The sequence below is a fragment of the Helobdella robusta genome (assembly GCF_000326865.2).
Source record: "Helobdella robusta unplaced genomic scaffold HELROscaffold_4, whole genome shotgun sequence".
In the NCBI taxonomy this organism is placed as follows: Eukaryota; Metazoa; Annelida; class Clitellata; order Rhynchobdellida; family Glossiphoniidae; genus Helobdella; species Helobdella robusta.
The window spans coordinates 3,758,177-3,776,910 of NW_008704902.1; the positions used below are offsets into that span (position 1 = coordinate 3,758,177).

At 32.8% G+C, this 18,734-nt stretch overlaps 3 protein-coding genes across 3 annotated transcripts; all 3 read left to right on the plus strand.

Annotated features, from left to right (window-relative positions):
• Positions 1-986: 986 nt before the first annotated feature.
• On the plus strand, positions 987-3,918 carry HELRODRAFT_162456 (hypothetical protein; the record flags this gene model as incomplete). Its single annotated transcript, XM_009024654.1, has 2 exons — positions 987-1,849; positions 2,748-3,918. The coding sequence occupies 2 exons, from the start codon at positions 987-989 to the stop codon at positions 3,916-3,918; spliced, it is 2,034 nt and encodes a 677-aa protein (XP_009022902.1).
• A 4,887-nt stretch (positions 3,919-8,805) lies between these two features.
• HELRODRAFT_66971 (hypothetical protein) lies at positions 8,806-10,127 on the plus strand (the record flags this gene model as incomplete). Its single annotated transcript, XM_009024256.1, has 3 exons — positions 8,806-8,962; positions 9,190-9,395; positions 9,834-10,127. Coding segments are annotated over 3 exons (657 nt in total), but the record flags the coding sequence as incomplete, so codon positions are not given.
• Positions 10,128-13,469: 3,342 nt separating this feature from the next.
• HELRODRAFT_162458 (hypothetical protein) lies at positions 13,470-13,895 on the plus strand (the record flags this gene model as incomplete). Its single annotated transcript, XM_009024655.1, has 1 exon — positions 13,470-13,895. One exon carries the CDS (start codon positions 13,470-13,472, stop codon positions 13,893-13,895), a length of 426 nt encoding a protein of 141 aa, XP_009022903.1.
• Positions 13,896-18,734: the final 4,839 nt, after the last annotated feature.

Sequence of the window (18,734 nt, forward strand, 5' to 3'; positions counted from 1 at the left end):
ATCAACATCAACATCATCAGCAGCATCAGCAACATCATCAACATCATCAGCAACATCAATATCATCAACAACATCAACAACATCAACAACATCATCAACAACATCAACAACATCAACATCATCAGCAACATCAACATCATCAGCAGCATCAGCAACATCATCAACATCATCAGCAACATCAATATCATCAACAACATCAACAACATCAACAACATCATCAACAACATCAACAACATCAACATCATCAACATCATCAACATCATCAGCAACATCAACATCATCAGCAACATCAATAACATCAACAACATCAGCTCCAACAACATGTGTAACATCATTAGCGTCGGCAGTATCAGTAACATCATAAACACCATTATCGCCACGAGAAATTTTTACCGTTTGATTTTATGGAGCAAGTTTCCAAACACTACCTCGTTACTAACAGCCAGTTATTTACTGTTCATGAATGCATAGATGCCTTCCATCTTTGATACTTTGGAAGTAAATTTATCTAAAAAAAATGTATAAGAAGTTAACTGAGTATTAGATGTCCATGTTTTAACTTTCAATAAAAAATTTCGGCAAACATGTAAATTTAATTAATTGATTTAATTGAACTGGAAAAGTAGCCAAAGTTTGACTTCCCTTCAAAAAATTGTTACAACTATTAATGATATCATCAGCAGAGACATCTATAAAAACAAAAAAAATAATCTCTAAATTGTAAGTCACATAATAATAACAACAATAATAAGAACAAAAAGAAGAAGAAATAAAAATAAGCTTTTCTTAAAACAAAAACATTATCAGAAACGTTAAAACATTACCAAAAAAATCAACAAGTTCAAAAACACAAACAGCAACAATAAAAAAGAAAAAACGCCATCAACAACTACAACAACAGTAGCATCATCAACATCATCAACAACAACAACATCATCAACAACAACATCCTGATTCAATCAAACGATGACTCTGGACCCCGCCCGATGAATATCATCGCATGCCACCAGATATCCATCGTCATCTGCTTTCTATTGCTCATCTCCACTGCAAACATCTCAACTGCCTTCGTCTTCGGCTCAAACATCCGCACAAACCTCGATGGTTTCAATAACTTTACGTCGACGTCATCGATGACGTCATCATCCTCATTAACATCTTCGCCATCATTGTTGTCTTCTTCGTCATCATTTGCGTCAGATGTTTTGTCGATTTTGATCCCACCGATCTCACTGTCGACCTCGAGACCACCGCTGTCTGTTAGTGAAGATTCGTTTGGTGATGAACGTGATGATGGTAAGGAGCTCAACGATGCTGACGAAGAAAAATTTGCTGACAACATCAACAACAACAACAACAACAACGAGATCTCGGATAACACAATTGATATTAGTCCTAAGTTGGATCAAAGAAGTTTCAAAAGCATCGACGATAAAATAATTGACAAAAATAATTTTATTGATGACATCAACGCTGACAACAATAACAACCTCAAAGATAGCAAAGGAAAATATAATAGTAGCGCAAATAACCTTGAAGCCTACAACAAAAACAACTTCAACTTTATGAAGGATGACAACATTCAGAGCAGCAACAACCAATTCATGAATTCCAATAACCCAGCACCCCCCAGTAAGAACCCCGAGGCCATCAACAACGGCAACCACAACAACACCACCAAGCTGCGCAGACGAACAAGACGAACGACAACAACGACAACGACATTGATCATGCTCACTTCCAATGAGAACAACGACGATGACAACGACGGTTATAATATATTACTGTGGCTGCCTTACGTCATATTCACCGTTGTTTTACTTTCACTTATTCTCATGTCATTTGTCAGGTCAGTAACAAACATTTAAACATTTTTTTTAAAGTTGGTAAAAAAAATAACTTTCACTCATTTGACGGTTTTATGGCAAACATGATGCAATATATATGCGCAATGTAAAACAACATGTCAACATTGCCATCTCAAGACCAAATAATTACATTCATTAGTTGAAAAACGTCTTTTTTCGCCCAACCATTGACTTATCAAATTTCTTGCTACCTCAATTGGTCAATAAACGAATCATTCAATAAAGCACAGAACATCTTTTTTGTGGAATGCTGCCGAGATCGTTCTCTCTTTACGTTAAAGTTTTTAGGTACAGACAAGTACTGCATCACTACACCACACACATGTTGCAAATGACACAACTCGCACTCTAACTATTTGATTAGAATCTTTTTTTAAATTGGTTGATAAGAAATTGTTCTATAGTCATTAAAAGCAACGTTCAAATCAACCAATTTTTTTTCTTAACCTACTATTTTCTGTTATTGACGATGTTCCTGTCTGCCCAACACCATCCAACATGCCACACCTCGTTCGTTGCAGAGCAAACAGTTGTGATTTTAATATGAATTAAACAGAAAAAGAATAAAAATGAATAAAAAGAATAAAAAAGAATAAGCAGGTATTAATGTTTGCAGTTAAAATAACATCACGTAAACGTACGCTGACAAAAACCTCGCTGCTTCTAGTTAATGAGCTTTAATATTCAAGTTAAATATTGATGGTGTAACTAAGATATGTTCTATAAACAATAGCAATAATTTTTAACAATATCTAAACAAAAATATGCACAAAAATTTACTAAAAAACAAATATTAAAATAAAAAAACTCAATTTTTTTAAATAAGTAAAAAAGCATTACTTTTTTTAAACACTTAATTTTTTTACTTTTTCATCTCAGATTTCACTGTCAACGAGGTGATCAATACAGAAGAAGAAGGGAAGAGTTGGAAGACAAACCTGTCCTAAACGGAGGCAAACCACCATTTTCTTCAGTAAACACCGGCCCCATTCAAACCACCGCTATTGTAAAAAAAAATTTCGGGACCGAAAAATATCCAACCATCGCGAAAACAGTTCCAGATCATCTCTCCCTCTTTCTTAAGTTTTCTCAAGAAGATGAGGAGAAAGTTTCAAAAAAACATTCCTATGTAATAAGGGAGAACAATGAAACAACTGGTCGTCGCACGCGTAATCGAAGGCACTCATCAGAAGATCCTTCGCTCGAATCTTTCAACAAAACCATGACCACTTCAACCACCATGACTCAACCTAAAATAGCGCCTTATTTGAGTCGATCCTCCCAGTATAATAAATCGTCCTCATCTGAAGCTCCAATTCTCAATACGGAAACAAAAACGTATAAGAAAAACCAAACGATAGCTCAATTGTTACCAAAATCTCGCAACGTTGCTTTCACGTTCAATTCTAACGGCAGCATGGTAGACGTCAGATGTATAAACGAAGAACGATCTAACACTTTCAGATTGAGTGAAGCGTCTGAATTGAATCTAATTCCAAACAAAGACACGGTCTCTACAAGGAATACGGACAGCTTAAATTCACGAGACAGTCATCGTACTCCGGTTCAGAAATCAAGTTTTAAATCGGACCGCTCCCGCAACTCTCAAAATAAAACTCAGAGGGTAAAAAGTTTTGTTGAAACTAGCGGAAGCAATATCCCTCAATATGAAGAAGAAACATTTCAGCAACACAACATACAACCAATACCACAACCACAACTGGAGCTACAACAGTTGCAACAATTACAACAAATTAATCAACAACTGTTTCAGCAGCAGCAACAAAAACAACAACTACAACAACAACAACTGCAACAGCAACTACAACATCGTCAAGCAAATGAACCACCTCAACAGAAGTGTTCCCCCTATCAGCTGCAACAGTCTCAGCAACCACCTTATTATCCAGACAACACGTCAAACGCAACAAACAACAGTAGCAAAACGTCAACACCTCTCAAGATGATCGATGCTGCAACTTCTCCAGGACTTGTCATCAAGTCCAGGAACCAACGATTCAATATGCCCATAATGGTTCAAATGCAATAAATAAATAACTCGATAAAAATAAGTTTTCCTAGTAGATCTCAATTTTAAATATACAATAATTCCGTTTTTGAAAAAAAATTGATCAATTTAATTTTTTTTCAATTCGCCGTTTTGTTCAATTTTCAGGCTTATTGTGATACTTTTCACTTTGTTTTCTAGCCTTACATTTGTCGATATGCATTTTAGAAGTTAGATAACTTTCATGCAAATAATGAGAAATAACAATATACAACAAGTGTGTTGCACAAAGCACATGTCTGAAACAAAAATTAATGGTGCTCTTGAATTGTTCAAAATAATTTTGAAAGTCATTGTAGAATCATCAACGAAAAAACTTGCAAATCGTTCAGCAGATCTTATTATATATTTCAAAGTTTAGAAGTCATTTGATATTACTAACATTCTGAAATATTTAATAATTGAAAAATTCATTTGTTATAAAACTAAAAACAATTTTTTTTATTAATTTAATGACCGGGTTTCTATTGCTTGCATTCGTGTTGTATTTAAAAATCTATGATTTTATTTTTTAGCGCAGTTTACATCTCTGATCTCTGAAAAGTTGAATGTGTGTGGTCTGCCGATGACATCTCATTTTGTTCAAATGCGTCGTAACCATAAAAATTGTTGTACATTGTTTCATAATTCAAAAATATTTAGGTTCCATTAAATAAAATAAATAAAATTTATTAGAAAAATAAAACCAAACTTGGTTCGTTTGCTAAGCGGTTATTTTATAATATTATTAGCAACTAACATTTGACAGGTAAATTCTATTAAAAGTTATTGTACAGTCATATCATTTAGCTAACATGTCTGTTCATTTTTTTAAAAATAGTATTAATTTTGTAATTTTTAACTTGTTTTAAGTGTGAATGCTTTGATCGCTTTAAACAACAATTCAAAGCGTCACCTGATCTGTAAATGTTTTTATGTGGTGATAGGACGTGTCGGGCGGTAGGCGTTTGTCATTTCATGTCATTAAGATGTGCTCTAACAGTTTGATCAGTTTCAACGAGATGCGTTTTTTACGTTAAATGCTGTCATATTGAGTTGCTCAATTTAAAGTTTTCATTACGTTTATTGTTTTAAAGTACACTGCGTGTTAACACAAGTTTTTAATAAATAAATTTTAAATTTCAATTTCAAAGCCATTTATATTTATATATGACACATTTTTAATGAAGTTTCTTCAGACGTATACTGGAACAAAAGCTGTTTACTATGGCACCAAGCTATAACGTTCCTCACGTGCCGATGATGAAAATACACGAAACAAACTTCAAACAGTTTTATTGATATCAGTCTTTTTTAGTGAATCATCCATTTTTTTAAATTATTGTTTTGCGAAGGTTTGTCATGTCGTGGTGTTTCGCGATTTTTTTTTCATTTCGTCAGTCTTGAAATAAAACATTTTAAAACTTGCATTAAATTTTCAGTAAAAAACTTTCATGTAAGTGTTTTGACATGATGCTACACGAAAAATTATATATAGGCCAACAATATATATTGCGTACAATCCGATTACATTACAATATTCACTAGCGAATAATAACGATCAGCTTCTCTCGCTAATTTAGCTTTGAATAATCATTTCATTTTTATTCTATAGTGAACATTGCATCAATAAGTTTCTTCCCAGTTTTTTTTCTACATATAATTTATTGATCTTCAACGAAAACAAAAGTAATTTTCCGTCCTGTAGGTTTGCTATCGATTCAATTTTTGCTCAGGCGAGTCGTGGAGTTCTTATGCTTTTCAATGTTCTTGCTTGTCCCAATTATAACTCCTAGGAATTGAAATGGACCAATTGACCTGAACGTTGACATAGAAGCTTTTCTACCATTACTTTCAATTTGTTTAGCTTTCGCAAATATTATAAATATGAAAGATTTACTATATATCGGTTATGAAACTTGAGATTTGAAAAAAAATTATATATAGTATTTTTGAGTAATTCAATGGTTTTGAGTTTAATAATAGAGGGCTGAGCTTCTGATCCATATGAACAGCTTTTTTTTGCTCAATAAAAAGCCCTTACTTAAAAGTGTAAGTGTTGGATAAAAAATGCTTCCAATCTTCTAAAATTTTACGAAACATTACAATACACTTCTGTATCAAGACAATGTACTCGGCAGCAGCCAAAGCAAATCAAATACTTGGATGTACCTATTAGAAGAATAGTGGTGAGCAGAGAGAATTTGATCATTATAAACTTGTATAAAACCTTAGTTCGCTTTCATCTCAATTACTGTTCACAGGTTTGGAGTCCAGATCTGCAAAAAGACAAAGATATTCTTGAACGGGTACAGCGTAGAGCAACAAAGATGATCGAAGGAGTTGAAAAACTAGAATATAGGGAAAGACTGAAAGAATGCGGATTAACCAGGAAAAGATGCAGAGGAGATCTGATTCAGACATAAGTTAATAACTGGTAAAGAAAAAACACCTTTCACCAGATTCTTTCAACTAGAAAAAAGGAAAGAATTGAGAGGTCATAGATACAAGCTCTTCAAGAAGACAGAAAATCCAATAAAGCAGAGATTCTTCAGCAGCAGGGTGGTAAACGCCTGGAACGAGCTGAAATTGTTTCAGTGGATTCAATCAACAATTTTAAAATTAAGCTAGGAGAGCTAGGATACTAGGACATTTATTTTGTAGTGGTTATTACACAGATGCTAGTCTACTGAACCACTTTATACTTTGTTAGGTTATGTTATGTTATATACTAAGCTAAGTAAATAACATAAAGTAAAATCGTTTTAGCTTTGTGAGTTAGCTTGAAGCTTAAATAAAAGTATGGAATGACATGAAAGCAGTTATGCGTTTGACAGAACTTCTTGCATTATAAAGAACATAAAACACGTGGAACTGTAGAAATATATAAACTGTAATTACCATGTCTCGCGCTATTATTGCGTGATGGTCTGGTTCGAATACTGTTATGTCAGAAACTTTAACACTACCATACTGATACGCCGTTTGTGTGTGATGCATATGATGTTGTGTTATGTAGACAGTACAGTCATTGTGGTAGGAAAGTTCGGTTATAAAGTATAGAATGACGACATGTAAGCATTAATATACTGTGTAATATACTGCGTAGTTGTTCGTTGTTGACCGCGATCTCTTTTCTCTGCAATCTTTCCAGTAGTTGTTAGATTTTCCATTCTTGCCTTCCGCATGGTTTGACCAAAAAACTTTAACTGCCCCCGTCGAATTATCTGTAGTAATTTCCTTTTATGTTGAAAAAGATGTTGAATATCGCCACATTTCAACTACTACAAAGTGTAAAAAATCTGTTTTTGCGGGGGTCGATGGTCGCCAATGTACTGAAAGGATAAGGGACGAGAAAGAAGAATATACTATACTGCGTACTGCGTAATATAATGTTATAGTGTACTGCATGGTGTACTATTCAAGTGTATATGGTAGAAATATATCAACTGTAGATGAAAGTATTTTAACTGATAAATAAGTTGTAAATATTTACGATTTATAAATTATGTAAAAATTCGATGATAATATCGGCGAACTTGAGCGAGTTGATCCGGCACGGCTCCGGAATAAATGCTAATGATAATAATAGATAATAGGCATTTGTTTACCTTGGACGATAAATAAATAATCAAAGTGCGCTGGTTTTTTAAATTTTAAAGGCCAGAAAAATTGACCAAGATGTATTGCGAATACGATATGAATAAATAGTGGTCTTATTATAATTATATAAGTTTGTTAAGATTATATAATTTTGTCACTTTCATTACCCTTCCTACTGGGTAGCTTAAACAAACAATAAACATCATGAAGACCAAAATTGCAATTTCAAATCCAGATAGTTTTCTAGATTATAAATTTCTTCAGAAGGAATTGCGGAAATCGTATCTCCTCTGCCAAAATAATGGACAAGATGGGTATTGATTAAAATTTGTAGTTTTATTAGTTTATGTTTGTTGCTTGTAAAAGTAAAACTTCTATTAAAAATCATGTATGTTGTAAATGCAAACCAAGCATCAAAACACCTTAACAGTGTACTAAAAGCTCTAAAAAAATTTGTGGCTAACGAATTTTACTGGTTACTAATCACTTACTTGTTGTGTTATGTTATGACTTATTTATGTTGTGCTACTAAAAACTAAACTAGATCTAACTGTTTAATTTTAACAACTGTTTAATTTTAATTAATAGTTACTATGAGTACTAATATAACTATTTTATAATTTTATATAGATAGAGCAAGTAATCTTGATTATTAAATATTAATTAGTGATGATTTTTACTAGTTATTTTTATTAAAACAATTGAAAAATAAATCTTACTTAATGCTTGCTTGATGGTTATGTTCATTACCTTTTTTATTTTTTAAAGTTTTCCACCATGTTGTTGAGTTTATTAAAAAAGTTTAGATGATTTTTTAACCTCATTTTACAAGGTAGTAAATATTTGATTAATATTAATACAGTTAATTTACTTTTAAATAAATAGGGAGAAAAATAAAAATGCAAAGAAAAAAAATGAAAAGGTTTACTAGTAATTTTTTATTATATGAAAATTTCTTTAATAATTTATTAACTCTAACAATAATGTTCAGAGGAAAAACAAAAACATGGAAATCAAGGAGGCATACATATTGGAAACTTTCAAAAATCCATCCAGTTTTTCTGTATATGCCACCATAAGACAGCAGCTATTTGAAGAATCCTTAACAAAGAAGACACAGCGTACTTCACAGATATATAATGACAATGATAATTCAGATGTAGAAAATGTATTATGTGATGATGTTTCAATTGTGGAGGTCTTGTGTAACCTTCCCAAAGTTTGTTTTACATGTTACAAATATGTATGAAACTTAATTAATGTTAAATTAATTTCAAAATAATTTGACAGATGGTGTCTATGGGTCTGTGTGGAGTACATGAATTGATTCGAGAGACCCATCTAGCTCACCCATCACTCTGCTCACGAACTCTCCAGATTCTTCTCAATATCCTGCAATGTCAACATCCTGAAAGTTTCAAGAAGGAACCACAGGATGTGATTGGTGAATTATCATTGTGGAACATTTTTTAAAAAGGCTATTCTAGAGCATTTGCAATATAATTTTTCAGTTGCAAATTTTTAGTTTATACTACCAGGTTTGTTCAGTACAATAATTTGCAATTTCAATAACAGTCATACTATTATTGTTAACATTATTGTCATTGTATTAGCCAGTCATTTTTATCTGTTTTATTTTAGCAGCTAACGATGAAATATAATTTACAACAGAGTCCTTGTACAGTTTGTTGATGGACTTATCTCAAGTGCACGAGCCCCCTCCAGACAACACGAGAGATTCCAGTGACACGATTTCATCTTTGGCCTGTTCCTGCCTCATATCTCTGGTGCTTGCCAGAGGGGACACAGGCATGATACTGGCTGCTCTCTCTGCCATGTTTATACTTCCTTGCAAATTTGCACAACAACAAATTAAAGTATTTTTTCATTTTTATTCTTTCTTGTCATGCTAAGAAGTTTACACTATTGTTTATTTGTAAAGCACTTTTGATAGCTATCAAACATTCTTACTCTTACCTGTTCATTGAGTTCATCAAATAGTTTTCATGATTTTTCCAAACACAACGAGAAATAATTTTTATTGGTAGGTGTCACAAGCTGCTAAGAAGTAGATCACAAAATTTTTTTGTAGTTGCTTGTTACATCTTTTTAATTAATTCACCATTCACTTTATGAATTGTTAGTCTCACAATTTTTCAATCAAGACTTTTCAGTTTTTGTTATAGGTGACGTATTGTAGGTTTGAGATTTTCACTGTTTGGAATAGGAACAATCATTTACAATAACGAAATTTAATTGTACTTATTATCAAATAATAAATTGTGACGAACGTTACGTACATTGAATGATTGTAGCTACCATCCATCCTATTCACACTGCACAAAAGTGTGGATGCCATGCTGATCGGTCGACTCCCGTTGGGTACCTGGTTTGACAGGGGCTTAAAAAGAAATGGAAGAGTTGCTACGTTCACAGTTGTTAACTCACTGAAGCACCACTGGCCGACATCCTACAGGTCAAACATTGCGAGCAGTGGTCAGTTCTTATTCATACAAAACTGCTATGGCCTCTTTAAAGTCGGATCGGGATATCTTGCTTCTATTCCGGTTAGTTATTTCTTTATTTTATCGTTGCTGGTATTGCAATAACATTTTTTGGTGGGTTAATTAGTATTTAAAAATTTTGATAACTATTCAAAATAAGTTTAGTTATAAATTTAATTGTAAATAAGCTTATGAAAGAGCTGTACTCTAAAATATGATAAATATAACGTATATATTGGGGTGTAATGAGGATTTCTTTTAAAGGGTCATGTTTATGGTTTCAATCCTGAATTGAAATCTTCAGCAAGCACCTGGATGACTATCTGTCAGGTTGGTGGCTTGTTCGTCATTGTTGTCAGCGTTCATCTTCGTCATCATCATTGTCATCATCATTAAATAGTCAGCATGTTTCATTTGCATTTTTACTCATTATCAGCTCGATAATTAATTAGTTAATTTAATAATTAATTCAATAATTAATTAATTCGGTATTAAATTAATTTAATAATTAATTCATATGATATTATATTACGATAATATTAATAATATTTCCTCCATTAGCATCATTGTTTAATGAATTTGTGCCAACACTTCAATTCTACGCTTATTTTCAAAGGCAATGTTTGCTCGATTTTGTTTGACCCTGTTGAATTATTCATAAACTTCAGGAGAAATTGTTTCTAATGTGCAAGAGAAACGATGTTCGCATGACGTGTGTGAACGTGGACACCTTACTTCCCGTTCAGGAGGTAACTTTTCAAGGTAAAATGAACTGGAACCCATCAACTGCATTTTCTTTTTCAGTAACTTTTTGTTCTTCTTGTTTTTTAAAAGCTGAGTATTTGATGTACATCTTCTTGAAAGAAAATATGTCCCAGGAACTCTACAAATAATTCCTCACCATCATCATCATCATCGTCGTCGTCCTGTTGCTACTGAACGTTCTGTACAAGATTACATATTTGATTGTTGCAGTAGTTTCAACTGTTGTTTGTTGGCTGACTCGCTCTCCTCAATTCTATGGCACATCAGTTTTTTTAATTGGATTTGTTGCGTTTAATACATTTTGTCAAGGGTTTTTTTTTGTAGAATTGTTCATCTTGTTCTTTTTAACAGTTCTAATGTATTGATATTGATTCACTTACTAATTGTTCTTACTTGCATAGTTGTAATACTTCTTCTGCTGCAACATGTTAATAGTTTTGCCTTTATAAGTTGTCTTATTTGTGATTTCAGTTTGGTTAACTTTCAAACTGTTTGATTAGTTATAAAGTAAATTTCTAAACCTACTGCAGGCAAAATGACTGAGGACTGCTCTACAATCTTCTCAGATAGAACTAACTTCTACTGCATCGTTCACCATGCTGATGAGGTAGTTGGTTCAATTTTCAAGGAACAATTCAGCCAGTTTTGCAGTTCAATTACGCTAGTTTAAAAATAATTTTTTTAGTTTTTGTCAACTTTAGTTAGTTGCAGCAAAGTTGTGTTGATGAAATACAAATTTGATTGAAGAATATTATTACTGCAAAAAGATCTCAAATTTGTATGTAATTGAAAAACATTTGCACACACCAGGAAAGCTTCAAAGTGTACAAATTTGAATTGAAACCTGACACTCGTGATCTGCTTCGACCGTCCACTAGTTTTGATAGAAATGTCAACAGCAACAACAATTACAGCAGCAGCAACAGCATTAGTAACATCAACAACGGCGGCATTAATAACATCAACAGCGGTAGCAATCAACTTTTGACTCTGACATCTGACAAAGAATTAATTTTGAAGTTGACTCAGAAAGTTTTGTTTGCACTTGGAAGATCTACATTCAGCCATGTCAAGGATCTTCATTCTATAAGTATCGTGTTCTTTATTCTTATTAAAAATATTTCTATTTATAATCTTTCAATCATACTCTATCTATAAAAGTTGTCCTGCTCTTTTTGAACAACTTAATGTGATCAATCAGATATTCTATTGGTTCGCCATCATCTTCAGATAATGGTCTTAACTTTTTTTAGAATGCTATAAAAATCTTTTAAAAACTATCTTTTAATTTATTCACAACAAACTTTGTAGAACAATGATCTGATTGTTATACATTTTTTTTATCCTGTAAAAACTTTCATGTTCCAGTTGAAATGTAAACATAATTTTAGAAACAGGTTTCATAAATGTTTATGCACCATATCAATTTTTCTTTTTTACCAATTTTTGCTTAAACTATATTATGTTTTTGTTTTGAAATAAAAAGTTTGATAAAAAGTTTCGAACACTGATTGAAGGTTGTGGGAATGATGAAGATGCCTGTGATGTGATAGCTGGCAAGGAATTCTCATTGTTGAGATTATCTTCTGGTTAATTTACTGCTTATTTAATCTTTAAAACAACGTTCGTCGAACGATTACATATACGAATATTTAAATGATTTCATGTTTATTGTGGAATGTAGTGCCAATGTAGTAGAACTAGTTACACGATTGCATTGTGCAGGTAAGGTTCTGTATAAAGGTAGAGGGCATATGCTGGGCATGAAGAACATTGCCCCCCTCAGTCTTGAATGGACCGACCTTCCAATAATCAAATCACCAAAAGTTGTTCTTAATTTCTAAATGAACTTTTATGTTTTTTTTTCTCATGATTCATACATATATAACTTCAATTCATATATTTATTTAATAAAATTTTGTAAACAAAGTTCCATGTGCTTAATATAAAAACGTTGACTAAATATTCATCAAAGACATTTTCAGAAATTATTTTCAAATTTTCCAAACCTTGTTGCTATTATGCCAGGCTAATATCATAATAACATAAGACAACAACACGACCGTTCAGATTGTACAGATGTCAGTTGGTCATGAAGGGTACCATGTTTGTTTTGTTTCTGATGACGGGGTGGCCTATTTTTCAGGGGTGGCCAAACGGGGTGAAGATGGAGACACCAACACACTATGTTAGTAATCGTCCATAACTAACGTTTCCTAATTTTATTTCTTTCTAATTTTATCTTATTCTGATATAATTTTTTTTTGCAAAATGGTAATTATCTTGGACATTAAAAATTTATGACCACAACAAATTTCGGTTGGTCACAACGATTATTAATTAACCGCTACAAATGTTGGTTGACCACAACAAATGTTGGTTGATCTTTACCACGACAAACATCACCCACCAGCGAAAGTGCGTCGAGCCATAAAAGCAGTAAAACCTCGTCGAATGGTCCGTGTTGAAAACAAGCAGATTGTTTCATCTGCATGCAACTACGCAACAACTGCACTGATCACGAAGGAAGGAGAGGTCTATATGTTTGGCAAGGATGCTTATTATTGTGATAATATTACAGGTTGGTCAGTTGTTTAACTGGTTAGTTGGATGATTTATTGTGATTAATTGGTTGGTTGTCTGGTTGATTGCTTGGTCGTTTGTTTGGTTGATTTGTTAATCATGCATGAAGACTCCGACAACTCTTATAATATTTTGAATGTAGGTCTGCTGGTGGACAGCAAGAAGTTGGATGTAGTAAGTGTCAGCATGGGCAAGGCGCATGCCGTTCTACTGACGAGGCAAGGGGAGGTGTTCACATTTGGCCTGAACAACAAGGGCCAGTGTGGTAGGGATGGAATCTCTGTGCCACAGCAGCAACAGCAACAACCATCGCCACAACTTTCTCAACAGCAGCAACAACTTTCCCAACAACAACTTCAACAGCAGCAACAAAAATTGCAACAACTCTTTCAACAATCTTTTAATCAGCATGAGCTTTCAACGGAACAACAGAAACTTGAGCCAGAACAGAAAAAGATAAATTTGACTTATGAAACTTTCAATTTGAACACTGGGATTGCTAATAGTGAGACAATTTGTATTTAGTTTTGTTTCCGATTTTTGATTTTTCTTTAATCATTGAATAAATATTAAAAATCAGCTATAAATTGTTTTAACTCTAATAAAAAAATTTACATGCCATGGAATGATATGAAAAGAAATATTTGGATGTCGAAAACATTGAAACGTTTTTAAGACACATCAATATTTATGTTTCTATGTTTGCAAATTTCTAATGTTTTATGTGGCTTTTCTGAATGTTCACATTTTTTAAATGATCACACAATTGTAAGCAATTAGTTCTTGTTTAATTGTATTAAAAAAATTAGAACATTGAGATATTCAAGTAAGCAAATGTTCAATATAACAATTTATAATTCTAACTCAAATACCAGCGTGTCATAGAAACTTTTACAACTTTCAGAAAGTTTACCGTCAAAAATATGTCTTAGTCAGATAATTTTTAAATGTTAATACGATTTGTGCAATTTGGAAAATTTTATTTACTATGAACTTTGATCTGAACCAAGCAGATAAAAAGGTCAACCAGCCTGGTGAGGATTCAGCCGATGAAGAAGAAACTTCATGTGAAAATGGTCAGATGATATTTTGACCTCTCATACTTTTCATCATATTTGTCTATGAATTTTCAATTAAGCAAATGAACATTATTCAGTTTATATTGTTATTGCCTCAATTTTCATAATAATAGATGGTTGCAGTAAAAATTTCATTAATTGCTCATCACTTATGACCCATGAGGCACTCACAAGTGGCGGATGGGAGCGTGCAAGGTCTGCACTTCTTGCTATCAATGCACTGGCTTTGCTGCTGACTGCATCAACACTTACACCGTTAAAGTCCCTGGACAGTTAGTTTCGTTTCATTTATTTTTTTTTCTTTTCACATTTATACTTTTTATTTTTAAGAAAGAATATTTTGCGTTTTAATTCATTGGTGTTATATTTGTTACCTATGTAATTTTTTTTCAAAAATACTTACTTATGAACTTGAAGTTGTGTGAGTCATGTTTTCATTAAAACGAAAATAAATAAACTTTAAAAATTAGTTAACCCCATGAACTGTAGTTGTTATCCTCATAAAACTCTCAACTGATGACCCATCAGGTTGTGTGGCTGTGGAGTGGGCGATGCAGGTTGTACCGAATGCGGCCTCTGTAGGACCTGCGCCAAAGATGCTCTGCTGCATAACAGCGCCGATAACAATGCTGATGATGCGAATGTAAATGAAGAGCCTCACGAACCAAGTTATTTGCCTGTTTATATTAATTTGAGTTATATTGAAGGAAATTCTAAATTCATGTACACCGGTCTAGTCGGTTGATTAATGCCAACAATTTGGTAGAATTAATACAATAATATATATATATATATATATATATATATATATATATATATATATATATATATATACTGATATATGGCATGTGATGTATGTTGAAATATAAGGTTGGTATGTTAATATGTTGTTATATTTTGTTGAAATGTTGAATTCTGTTGAATTGTGACGTTGGTATGTTAATATGCGACACTTTGATGTTTCGATGTGTTGATTGATAAGTAGGTGATATGTTGATACATGGCATGTGGTGAGGTGAGGTATGTTAATAGGTCGATATGTTGACATTTGATTTTTTAATTTTTCAGCAAAATTGTTCAGGAGGTCACTAAGCAGGGGACAGCAAATGAAGAGAACGAGGGAAAGGTTCAAGGCGAAGGACACGCTAATCATGAAAGGTTTTTTATTTGATTTATTTAGCTGACATATTTCATTGACTGTGTAAGAATGTGATTGAGTTTTGTCAATAATTAAAATTTTAAGCTCAATTAAACTATGGTCACATATTGAATTTAATTTTGCCTCATAAAATAATGATGTTGTATGTATTGCAATGATGCAGAATATTGAAAAAATTTAGCATTTTAATTCTCTTTCTTGTTATTCAGTTTATTACGTACAATCACATACACTTTCATTCTATAATCTTTTTTTTTTTAGCGGAAGTATCAAATGTGGCCAGTGATTTGGAGCTTGACCAGTCAAAATTATCTAGCCTTCCTATTGGTCGAGTGATGATGACGTTGGCAGCCAATGAAATAGTCACTCAGGTTTCTTGTGGTTTGCAACACACAGGTCAGCTGGATTTGATGTTGTTTTCTTTGCTAAAGCCTTCTTTCAAAAGCTTTTTAATACTTTCATTCAACAAATTTATTCAATAAATGTTAATGATAGCAATTATTTTGTTTTAATATTATATTTAATTATCTTACAAGTGTACTTGTTGATTGTTGCAGTGCTGTTGACTTCTGATGGAAAAGTTCTCTCGTTTGGCAACAATCAGTTCGGTCAGCTTGGTCTCGCCGATACCGTTAGCCGGTAAGGTGATTGTTTGGTTGGCTGTTTGTTTAGTTATTTTGTTGATTGGTTGAAGATAAACCTGTTTTATTGGTTTAGTTCAACATTCCCAATTTTTGGATTATTGTTCAATATAAAATTTTAGTTATTTTTATAGCATCTTTCCGAATTAGTTCTACAGTTGCTAATTCAACTTAATTGTCTCATAGATGATGAATACTGCGTTTAAATTTTTCAAATTCAAACGATTGGGCCAGCCGCTTAATTGGACCGCTTTGATCAAATCTCAACAAGGTCAATTAACCAGCTGCCATTGTTTATAAACCTAAAACAAATTTTCACTTTAAAAATAGGGGTGTGCCCACAAAGGTAAGGTTATCAACAAGAGTGAAGCAAATATCGTCAGGTAGCTACCACTCTGTCCTACTGAACACAGATGGCGAGATATTAACTTGCGGCTCAAATAAGGTTTGTGTTCATGTCATGTCTGGTTGTTACATTTTTTTTATTTTGATATGATCTTGATTTGTTTTACTATTCAGTTGAGTTTGACTGCAAGTTGTGTCATTGTTCTGCTTCCATTTTAATTGTTTTTGATGTTTTTCATAGCTGTAAATGAATTTCTCAACGATTTTTTATTTATGAATGAATTTCAACGCCTGATCCTAGAACAACCAACTTGGAAGAAATACGGACAACAACAAAGAGTTGGCTCTCACTTTTCAAGCCGTACCTCATATTGGTACGTTAGGCTTTGTTTGCTATTGTTCTTTTGTTACATTGGGGTTTTCATATTAGAGTGTGATTGTCACGTCATAAAATTTGTTTATTTGAAGTGTTCTTCCTAATGTTGTCCTGTAAAAGTTTCATATTGAAAATATTTTACTTCATTTATCATATTCAAATTTCATTTGCTAAATTTGTGTTGGTTTATTTTTTGTTGGTGGTGCCATCTCTTAATATATATTGTTCTGTTATTGTTGTTGTCATGACGTTGTTGCCATTTTGTTTCACGTGTTGCTGCTTTTTCATACCACTATGCACTGCACATGTTGCTTTACTTATAATTTCTTTTGTTATTTTTTTTGTTTTTGTATTTTTTTTAAATCGAATTGTATGTAAGGTGTTTGTAACTCATTTAGAATTCTAAAATTATGAAATAACAAAATTGTTAATACTTGTGTAAACAAAATTCTTCCAGTGTTCGTTCAGCGTGTTTTATGCTTACATTAAGACATCTGTTGGGTGCTTGTGAAATAATTCAAATCAACAGTTCACAATTTGTAGCAAGAACTTCAAAATGATTGTTTTGTTGAATGAACTATTGATGGGTCATTTTGATGATTGATCTGACGATAGGTCAAGGCCACGGTAGGAAGGCAACCTGGGTGGCAGCCAGCGGGGATCAGACATTCTTCAAAGCGGACAACTCGTTGGTGACGACGGACGTCCTGAGCTCTGCAGACATCATCGCTAACGACAACTGCATCGGTTTGTTGTGTGCGTGTATTCTGTTGCATGCGAACCTTACTTGTATGCATTTGCATACTTCATTTTATGCCTAACTTGCTCTTTCTGCCACAAACTCGTTAAATTTTTGATTGGTTTATTACGTTATTAGTCGTTTGGTTATTGTATGTGATTAGAAGGGTTTTATTTACAACAGCTAAAGTACTATTGTGAATGTACTGATACTTATTACGTGAAATAACTTTTGAAGTGGAGATTGTTGATACTTTTTGGTGACATAAAAGAAATGAAAGAATTCTTATTTGATCTTTTCATATTTTTTCCCAGATTGTTTTTTCTGCTTTCTGTCTATATAATTGATTTTTTTTAAATTTTAGTTTTAATGTTGTCATTGAAGTGGTTTGATAACTTCACGTAAAAATCAGTGATCATCCCAAGACCTGAGCACAAATCGGAAAAACAAAAAGAAATTGATGACGAAAATGATGAAGGAAGTGATGAAGATAAAATCAAGAATAACAAATACATCATGATCAACAGAGCTGATGGTTCGTGTAAGGTTTACAACAACAGATGTGGCACTTCAACAAAGGATGACGAAGATCACGATGATGACAACGCCGATAAGAAAAATGGTGAAGACAAAGATGCCAACGATAATATAATTACCTCAAAAAGAAGTCATTGTTTCGATCACACATTTGATCTTCTGTGGAGGTAAGATGATCTAAATCATAACTGTTTGTGAAAATTATATTCAATGGGATTGAGGATATGGCGTGAAATATGACGACGATAATTGGGATGTCACTTTTGAATACTTTCCTATAAATACGTTTTCTAAAATTCATATCCATCACATCTTATTTTTTGAGATGGTCATTTTTTAGATTTTTTTCTTGTTCTTTATCAAATTATTTGATTTATTGATATTTTACGTAATGGATGGCCGGATGTTGTGGTTGTAAGATAAGGTTGCTGTCTTTTGCTTTGAAGTGAGCGGTTTCAAACGCAAAGAGCAGATTTTTGGAGTCGGAT